The sequence below is a fragment of the Caretta caretta genome, chromosome 3, assembly GCF_965140235.1.
Source record: "Caretta caretta isolate rCarCar2 chromosome 3, rCarCar1.hap1, whole genome shotgun sequence".
Lineage (NCBI taxonomy): Eukaryota > Metazoa > Chordata > Testudines > Cheloniidae > Caretta > Caretta caretta.
The window spans coordinates 126,029,634-126,040,068 of record NC_134208.1 but is presented as its reverse complement, the minus strand read 5'-3'; the positions used below and the strand labels follow the sequence as shown (position 1 = coordinate 126,040,068).

The following is a 10,435-nucleotide window of genomic DNA, read 5'->3' as shown; positions in this document are numbered from 1 at the left end:
GGTGCCGTATCAGGTTCAAAAACAAAGACAGTCTTTGATCCGAAGAGTTTAAATTATTGAGAGTGTAATTTTCCGGGGTGTTATCTGTTTGCAAATATTGAACTCTGACAGCAGGGAGAAATAGGCTGTCAACTTTGCACAAGGTGTTATGTGCATTCAATATACAAAGAAGGACAGGCTGTCGCTCCTTGGGATGCAGAATAGCTCCTGGGAGTGTGTCCAACTGTCCAGTGTGTTTTAACAGATCAGTATTCCAAACAAAAACAAAACAATCAGGTTGGAATTTAAAATACCAGTCGTCAACCTTGAGGAGAAAAAGAATTCCCACCAGGGAGGCGGTTTTGATCCCACAAGCTTGCTCGACTCCACTGGGAAATACCCTGGCCTTCTGAGGTTCCCTTCGCAGCAGCGTGCACGGTCGCTCAGCAGCAGCAGGAGCGAGAATGCAGAATGTTTCTCTGGTTTCCCGGTAACAGCACCCCGGCCGAAGGGGAGCCGTTATGCTGGAGACACAGTGGAGCCGGTGAGAGCAGAAAGCGGAGCCTTGACGTAAGTTACCGTTCCGCCATTCGGGCCTCTGCTGCAATGCTTCCCCCGGGGCTGGGTTCTGTGGGACAGTGGTTTAGAGTCTGTCGTTTTTAGAAAGCAACGCACTGCATGGGTGGGCCCTGGAGGCTGTGGGCCGGGCTGTGCGGAGCGAGCGAGTTACTACTAGAAGGTGCAGTGAAAGGGCGCTACAGAAAATGAACACAGTTGCCAACTTTCACGTGGTCAATAAGCACCCCGACTTTCACAATAAGCCAAAAATCAAGCTAATCCCATTTCAAAACAAGCCAACCCCTGAGAACCCCAATACTCTATGTGACTAGATCACACTGGCCAGAGCCAGATTAACTCTCCTGTGGGCCCAGGGCTATCCGATTTTATGGGGCCCCTGAGGGTTTGAAGTGTGGGAGTGGGCTCAGGGCTGGGGCAGGGGTCTGGGAGGGGGTGCAGTTCCAGCTGGGTGGTGGGCTCTGGGGTGGGGCCAGGGATGGGATGGGGTTGGGTTGCAGCAGGAGGTTCGGGGTGTGGGCTCTGGGTGGGAGTTTGGGTGCAGGAAGGGGCTCAGGGTTGGGACGGGGGTTGGGGTGCGGGTGGAGGTGCGGGGTCTGGGAGGGAGTTTGGGTGTAGGATGGGGCTCTGGGCTGGGGCAGGGGGTTGGGGTGCAGGAGGGGGTGCAGGCTCCAGCCAGAAGGCGCTTATCTTGGGCAGCTCCTGGTCAGTGGCACAGCGGGGCTAAGGCAGGATCCCCAAGAGTTGTCAAATCCATGGAAACTAAGCAGAAATTGGGCTTGTTTTAGGCTGAATTGGCTCGTGCGTTGCGTGTTGGCTAGCTCTTTGGCTTTCAGGGCTTTTACAGTAGCTTGTAGTTTCTTGTTTTTTGATTGGCTCCCGGCCAATCAGAATGAAAGCTTGAATTGGGTGATTTTGGCTCCAGTCCAGCTATAGCATGTGTGTGCGTCACTGTGCGTGGCAGCAGTGCTGAGTGTGTGTGTGCGTCCCCTCCCCTGCCCTTGCCCCTGAACTCCTGCGGCCTCTAGGCAAGAGGGGCATGCCAGCACTCGCGGCTCCAGCCCCGTGGGGGTGGGGGTGGGGCCGGGGCTGAGTGTGCGAGGCTCGGGGACCCGTGACCGGCCCTCAGCGTGGAAACTTGCCACGGGCTGGATGAAAAGAAGCAACAGGCCCCATCCATCCCGCAGGCCTCCCCTTGGCCCAAGACCCTGGGCTGCAACCCCTAAAGCCCCTGCATTAATCCGGCCCTGCCCCCGGCATGCAGTCTGGGACTGTGGTGGGCCTGCTGTGCACCCCTGACTCTTGCCCCTGCTGTGCACCCTCTTGCCCCTGCTTGCGGGAGGCCGATAAAAAAACACAAGCAACAAGCTACAGGCCAAAAACTAGCCAACAAGCAACTCACAAGCCAATTAAGCCAAAAACAAGCCCAATGTCTGCGTTTTCTTTGCGGGTTTGGCGTGTCTGAAAATGAACTGTGCTTTCAGTTGACTCAAGCCCAAGAAGCAGAGCAGGACTACTACCATTCATTATTCAGTACCAAGCGTGTGGTCAGTGCTACGTAAAGCATAACGGCAGATGCAGGGTCCCAATCTGCTCCTAGCTACACTGAGATAAATACGGAATAACTCCAAAGACTCCAATAATTCTGTTTACACCGGCATAAATAGGGCCAGAATTGAACTCAAGTTCTCTAGCTTACCGTATCAGAGCATGATCCAACAAGGCTCTGAGCAGCACGTGGGGGTTGAGAGCACTCAGCAGCTCTCAAGAGCAGGCTGGGAACAGGCATAAGTAACCTTGTCAAGGAAGGTTTCAGAGTAACAGCCGTGTTAGTATGTATTCGCAAAAAGAAAAGGAGTACTTGTGGCACCTTAGAGACTAACCAATTTATTTGAGCATAAGCTTTCGTGAGCTACAGCTCACTTCGAGTTTTACACAGGAAAGCCCCCAAGCTCTGCCGTCTATAGCTATAATGTAGTATTGTATTAGAATGTACTGTTGTAAAATGTAATACGTTGAACAAATACTGCAGAATATTATAAAACACATTCATTTACACTCTTGCTTGTTCTTCTTTAATGATAGGGTGAGGTCGTTGCAAGCCCGTACATTTATGTTTCCTAACACTTTCCATTATAATGGATTTTTGGGACCTTTTCTCTAAGAAGCATTAGCACCTCCATTGTTTGACATTCAGGACAGGGAGATCCCCTCATGCTACAAAAGTGCCTTTTCTGTGTCTGGTGCTCGTCTATTGAGATTTAGCTAAGGGCTTGTCCACAGGAACAATGAGTTTGTGGCAAGCTGGGGTGTCAATCTACTCTGCACTAGCCTGCTGGGGTCTGACTGTCCCTCAGCACTCTGCTGATGGGCAGCCACCATTTTTTGATGATGCGCTTTGAGCTAGACCCATTTCAAAAAGGACGATCTCAGAGCGCTCTGCCAAGCTGCTAACACCCAGCAGCAGGATGCTGAGGGACAGTCAGACCCCAGCAGGCTAGTGTAGCGCACACTCACGCCCCTGCTTGCCATGAACAACTGCAATAATTGTTCTTGTAGACAAGCTCCGAGTGTTAAAAATCACCAGTTCTCTCATGTCTCTCCTTGGGAACGTTTTGGCTCAAACCACTAAATATTCTGAAGAGCCCAGCCTTGTCACTCCCACAACGGCAGCCTTCCCTGCACTAGGAATACCTGGGAGTTGCCAGAGCGGTAGCCGCACTGCGGGTAGGGGAATGGAGAGAGGCCCCTGGGCTGCCGTAACAACCCCTTTTCTTTCCTTACACCCCCAGGCCAGCACATAGCCCCAGCTTCTGGGTGGCCAAGAGAGAGAGTCAGACCAGGCTCCTCTGTTTGCCTGAAGCTGGGAATGAGCGACGGGATGGATCACTTGATGATCACCTCTTCTGTTCATTCCCTCTGGGACACCTGGCACTGGCCACTGTCAGACGACAGGATCCTGGGCTAGATGGACCTTTGGTTTGACACAGCCCCAAACATGGGGTGGCCACAGACAATACCGATCTGTCATGTTGCATTATGTTAGATGGAGCAGTGATTGAACCATGTTTAAATATGATTTTGTCCTACGGCCAGTAAAGATGGGGGCCAAAGTGTGATTTTCTATCAAACTAAGCTGGTTGATTAGGGTTTGTTTTTTGCAGTTTCTCAGCCACCGTTCTTACATAGCAAGGGCGGGGAAGGACCTGCATGTAGATTTTTTTTAAATTATTTTTTAGCTCCTCACTACAAGCCACTGCACATGTGCCAGTGGGAGTGAGTTGCTGAGGAGCTGCAACAGAACCCCTGACTCTTGGAGGCTCAGCACATACTTCTGCAAAGCCTAGTTTGTCCAACAGATTTGTTGGGTAAATACCAACCTACATGTAGTGACGCAAAAGCTGTGATAACTGGCGGGTGTGCATGGAGTCAAACTAGGTTAGAGCTATACTCAAAAACCATGTTGTATGTGCAAAATACTTCCCTTCTAACACGTCTAAGTTGGCTGCCCAAACTGTATTAGACAAACTTCTTTTTGCCACAACTGAGTTTAAACTTAAGCACCTTAGTTATACTTGGTTGTTGAGCTACTGTAAATTGAATCACACACTAGGTCTAGTACTAAGGTCCTGATCCTGCAAGCTTTTATACATACACATGGTTAACTTTAAGCACATGAGTAATCTCATTGAAATCAGTGGGACTACTCTTGTGTTTAAAGTTAAGCAAAGGCATAAATAGGTGTAGGATGACGGCTTTATGCACAGCTCTCCCACATTGCGTCCTGATGAAACTACACAGACATCCTCTGTCAGATGCTTTGCAGAAATGGCATTTTCCTGAGTGATTTCAAAGAGACCACAACACCACAGTGATCTGATTTAAGACATAACTTTGAAACAGAATGTGAGTGACAATCAGATGTGTTACAAACTTATTTTTTAAAAAACCTCAATTCCTCCCTGCAAAAAATCAGGAAATTCCCCTCATAATTTTCCATGTCACTAATATTTTTGGCAACTCTTGGAATTCTTTCTTATAATTTTCCACAGATCACCCTGTTTGCAGTCTATCTCATTGTAGAGTCTAATGTCATTCATGGGTCCTACAAAAATTCCCTTCACAACTGGCACCTACGGGTATGGTTGTAGAGATGAGATCAGCAATATACTGGGCCTGGAGGATGGATGCAGACTTTTAGCCCTACAGGTGGTACTCCCAGCTCAAGGTTGGGCCATGCTGAATGGGGCACATTTTGGGGAAGGCATGTTGAATTTGACATGACTGCTTCCTATGCTGTTTGGTTTGATACTTCATGGGCTTGGCTATCCAGGGCTGAGAATCCAACCACTAATTTCACTTAAAATATTCTATTATGAAGCTAGAAGAGGTGAGGCATATGTTCAATGTTTTTTTCAACTAAAACTTTCCTACTTTTTGTTGTTGTTTTCTGTGATATAATCATCAGTTTTACCATGGCAGAAAGCAAGCAAGAGAGGAGCTTGACTCATCTTTTAGATGGCTTGGAAAAGGCCCACAGAGCTGATGTTCAACTTTACACCTCAGGACACTTAAACCATAACAAGCTTTATAAGCCGCAAGAGACTATAAAACCGGGATACTGGGACAGCGCCAAGAAACCAACACGTTTCATGACAGAAAGAAAGCAATTCCCAGCTCAAAATATATGCGATGAGACAGCCAAGAAGATGAAAAATACTTTGGCTGATTTCACCCCCAGCACCACACTGGTTCCAGTACGTGCCAAATCTGCATCTCCTATCTACAAACACTCTCAGGCACTCATGGCCAGTGTTGATCGCCCAGTGAATGGCCCATTAACTTCTACTCCTTTGGAAAGGCAGTTGAAAGAGCTTAAAAAAAAAATAGAGGAAGAAACTGACAGACTCAATAAGCCACTTAAAAGAGAAGAATTAGATGTGCCAGAGATGAAGGTGTTGAAGTACAAGCCAGCTAAGAACAGCCGACGTGCTGCTGCTGAAGTTGCTAAGGATGAGTACCAGTTTATGCCTTCATATTTGGCTGGAGTGACTAAAACTGATCAGTTTAACAAGTTTTTACATTTTCAGAGGGATTTTATTGTCAAGCGTGATCTGCTAGAGAATGACACCACTGGGAGCAAAGCATCAGAGCGGCATGAAAGGAAGTTGGCTCAGGTAAGGAAAAGCACATCAATAATTTTTACAAACACAACACATCCTCCCCCCAGATCCTACAAACCTTCTAAACTGGACAGGGTAAGAAATGATAAATCTGATCATTGCTATGAGAGAGCCCCACTCGTAGCCAAGGAGTTACAGTAAGAGATTCATTTAGTAGTAGTTAGAGACAGAAAAGATTTGTTAGGTTCTCATTTGGGCACCCAACTGCAGTTGCTGGGTCACCGAACAGCTGATTAACATTGCTGTGAGCAGGGAAATGTATTTCAGTCTGGGCATGTGAGAGAATCATTTTTACAAGGCCTTGTGTCCCTTGACCCTTTCCATGGTGGGCAGGGGTGTGAGGGTGGGTACAAATTTGTTCTAGGCCAAGGAAGAGTCATAGCACAGGCTGACAGTTTGTCAGTATTGGTCCCACCGACATGCACAGCATGGGGTCTTTCTCAGAAGCACAGGGTATTGGCTGATCCTGATCTTGCTCTTCAGTTCCTGCTGTTAAGTTTAAGAATACAGGCTACCTGTGATCACTAACCATGGTTTGATTTGGGATGAGGCTTTGGGCTTTGCATACTGGATGACTGCAGCTGGGCACTCTATTCAGCTTGAATCAAGAGAGAGTTTAGGAGGTGATATAGCCAAGCTTTTCGCAACCACCCTTCAGTGTAAGTGGTTTCCCACTCTAAAACTGGCCTTGATTAAGGGTGTACTGCTTGGATGTGAATGTCAGAATGAGATGAAGAAGGTACTAGCAGACGTTCTCTGGTGCACCATAGAATCCCTGCTTGCACTGCAGCATTCAAGTCACCAACACTAATTGTTCTGTATTTTTGGAACCCACCAGGTTTCAGAGGTCTCGAAGGAAGGATGCCATTTTGCTGATGGACCACTCTACTGGTGGGCCAGGGTGACTTTAGATAGCTTAGTTGTCCCTGGCCATTGATACATTGGCTCCTCATTGTCCTCTCTGTCAGCTTTGTCTGCCTATGTCACCGTGGTATTCAGAAGCCTTGGGAATGATGCAGTAGGCAGGGAGATAACTAGAGAGCTAAGAGTACTGATGGCAGAAATAGAAATCTGTCTGACTGCAGCATACAAGATTTTTGAAATGTTATCCTGTGGCTGTGCAAGAGGCAAAGCTCCCCCCACCCAATTTACACACTAGCTATTTTATAAGAGTGCAGCGGGTTGGTGATCAGTGGTATTTGCAGACAGGGAGTTGAGCTTAACAGGCCAGTGAGTAGTGATGGCTGCTCGCCAGAGAGGGAGACTGATAGTCCAGGCTTGAAAGAGGCAGCAGCCCCCCTCAGTGAGAGCACTGGACAAACCAGATGTTGGCAATGAAATGGGTGACGAACAGCTAAGGAAAGGTGTGCTCCCACTTCCTGGATGCCTCCAACCTACTGCAGCAGCTGCACTAGGACAAAGTGTACATCTCTGGTAAGAGGCCTGAATGCTTGAGGAAGGATAACCACCACCAGACCTTTGGCTCCTCTTAGATACAAGCTGCCATGCTGAGAGAACTGGATAAGAAGTTGGTAACTTCCACCTGCAATAGGTATCCCTAGAGGAATATCTCTCCACTTGGTCCCAGGGTGCATCAAAGAGAACAGGAGAAGAGTAGGCAAAGGAATAAACACATGCCTGAGAGAGACCTCCCAGGAACTGCCTCTTTGTAGAGTTGCCATTGCATTAAAAATTCCCAGGAAAACCAAGAATTTATAGGCCAACCTTGCACTTACTAATTCTTCATCCGAGGGACACAGTTATAAGGCAATAATGAATCAAGAGAGACTTTTCTTCACTGGGAAGAAAAGATGATCACGCTGTCAGTAGAATGAGCTAGAGAAGGTACATCGATGTGAATTAGAATCAGAGGAGCGAGGTTTGCCACAATTTGAAATGAAGGGATTGTGTGCTGTTCATTATCAGAAGCAGGAAAATGGCATCTTGCTATTCGAATAAAAGAGCAGTTTAGCCTTAATAAAAAAAAAACCCACAACTGATTTGCTGCAAAAACATTGACATTTCTCTACAAAAATACAGAGAACATTTTCCCCAAGACAAGTTTGAGTCCATCACGTTTTTTTGTGACTTTGTGAAAGTCTACTACAGTGAAAGCTGTTAGCCAGCAGCAATGGCAAACTTTGGCCTTTGATTGGATCTGCACATTTCCCTTTCTGCCTCTGTTGGGAGATAGGAATGTTCACAAAGTGAAACTGTGCCATGGCTCATCACCTGAATAAGGACATCTCCCTGAAACAAGTATGATATTGGAGATGAACAGAGCACTAGAAGACTAGACTAGAAGCACTATAGAGCAAATGTTGCAGTGGATGGGGATGGAGCCGATGACTTAACATATCTCTTCTGTCTCTAATGCCTAAGATTTTGTAGTCAGAAGAGATGTCTATATGAACAGTCACAACACCATGAGTAGGGCCCTACCAAATTCACAGTCCATTTCGGTCAATTTAATGGTCATAGGATTTTAAAAATTGTAAATTTCATGATTTCAGCTATTTAAATCTGAAATTTCACAGTATTGTAATTGTAGGGGGTCCTGAGCAAAAAAGGAGGTGTGTGTGTGTGTGTGTGTTTGTGTGTGTGCGTGTGTGTGTGTCAGGGGGGTGCAAAGTTATTGTAGAGGGGATGGGGTACTGCTACCCTCGCTACTGCGCTACTGCTGTGGCCGCACTGCCGTCAGAGCTGGGTGCCTGGAGAGCAGCAGCTGCTGGCCTTAAATCCCAGCCTTAAATGCAGAGCCGCCACCGGCAGCAGCGCAGAAGTAAGGCTGGCCTGGTATGGTGTTGCCACCCTAACTTCTGCACTGCTGCCTGCAGAGCTGGGCCCTCAGTCAGCAGCTGCCACTCTCCGGCCGCCCAGCTCTGCAGGCAGCAGTGCAGAAGTTAGGGTGGCAACACCATACCAGGCCAGCCTTACTTCTGTGCTGCTGCTGGAGGTGACTCTGCCTTCAGAGCTGGGCTCCCGGCCAGCAGCTGCCGCTCTCCAACCCAGCCAGCTCTGAAGGCAGCGCAGAAGTAAGGGTGGCCTTATGGCAACCCCCCTAAAATAACCTTGTGACCCCCCTGCAAATCCCTTTTGGGTCAGGACCCCCAATTTGAAATCTTTCTCGTGAAATCTGTATAGTATAGGGTAAAAGCGCACACAAGACCAGATTTCATGGGTGGGGAGACCAGATTTCATGGTCCGTGATGCATTTTTCATGGCCGTGAATTTGGTAGAGCCCTAACCATGAGGTTATAAATGTTGCATACCTTGTCCAAGATTTCATAACAGTTTTCTTTAAGGAATGAGATGATGGATTCTAAGGGCAACATTCTCATCTGTTGTAAACAGGCATAGATCCGTGGAAGCCTGTGGCATTATACTGATTAATAACGGCTGAGGAATTGGCCTTAAACGTCTAAGCAATGATACTTAACAATATATTCAGGTCTAATATACTAATTGCTGCCTATAACACTCTTCCTAGGGCTTCTCTTTCTTTTCTCTTGGCTATTATAAACAACACTTACTTTTCATTTCCAATCTGAGCCTTTCTTCTTACTGCTGAGCAGGGTTCTCCAAATGTATTTTTCATCCTGTGAACTGTGTTATGAGTGAGAGAAAATCTTTCCTTGAGTGATCTCCTCCTAATTCTTTAATCTTCCATTGCTTGGTTGTCATAATATTTAATTTTGTACACCATCAGGAAGGGCTCCACAGATCCACAGACGGTTGAAGGACTGCTGTTTGAGAATCACTGGTTTAAAGCATATCCCTGAGTCTGTGCTGTCTGTACCCTCTAGAGCCGAGTGGGGATGATGCATCCGACACACACCTGCATGCAGCTGTTAATTCTGATTTTTACTCCAGGAGCTCCAGAGGATCTGTGATTGTAACCGTCCCCATTTCAAACGGCTGCAGGTCTTTGGGGATGTGTTTGAAGATATTTGCAACAGCTCTTTAATATTTGGTGATATTCTGAAGGAAGTTAAGGTAAGAGATACCAGTCAGGCTTAGCACATTGTGATCTAAAGGTTCTCTATCTCCTGTTTTGTATTACCAGTGTTGTGCCCTATGAACTCTAGGGACTGTTCACAAAATGTCATGGAATCAGCTAACACTACTCTATGGAACCAAGATGTCCATCCCTTCCTAGCTACTGTAAATGAAGTGACATTTTTACTTTCCTTTTATTCCTCCCTGATCTCTTGGCCACACATTAAAATCAGACACACCTGTGAAGCCTTCCTGTGCTCCTGATATGCTCAAAGAATCTCCTAATTTGTATGTAATTGTTATGCCCCCACGAAGGTTGGATGATTCTTTCTTAGTTTGTGCTCTCTCCTGGCTCCTTTGCTCTATTTTGCTAAACATACAAGAGCAGAGAAGTGCTGAGAGAGAGAGCAACTGGAGAAAAAGTCAGTCTGCCTGCCCAGCAATCTGAGGTGACAAAAAGCTTTCTCTGCTTCCCTACCATCTCCAGGTATCGCTGTGCTAATAGCGAGAGGGTCTTCCACAGATCCATGAAGGAGATGGCAGCAGTTCCTGGGCTGTGAACATGCACACAGTGGGAGGTGTGGGGGCTTGCGTAGCCTATAAAGATAATGTTTGCTTATATTGATATAAAAATATGTTGAAATGTAAGTATGCTCAACAAGGTTTGACAATAGCCAAGTGAGGCCTGGTGAAATATA

The 10,435-nt window shown here is 46.9% G+C and overlaps 1 protein-coding gene across 1 annotated transcript in view; it reads left to right on the top strand.

Annotated features, from left to right (window-relative positions):
• Window positions 1–267: 267 nt before the first annotated feature.
• Window positions 268–10,435, top strand: part of C3H6orf118 (chromosome 3 C6orf118 homolog) — a 46,848-nt gene continuing 36,680 nt past the window's right edge. Inside the window, exons 1-3 of the mRNA XM_048844051.2 lie at window positions 268–549; window positions 5,024–5,732; window positions 9,612–9,734. Of these exons, the coding sequence (XP_048700008.1) occupies window positions 5,031–5,732; window positions 9,612–9,734 (825 nt within the window). The 5' untranslated portion in view covers window positions 268–549; window positions 5,024–5,030. The remainder of the gene's footprint in view (window positions 550–5,023; window positions 5,733–9,611; window positions 9,735–10,435) is intronic.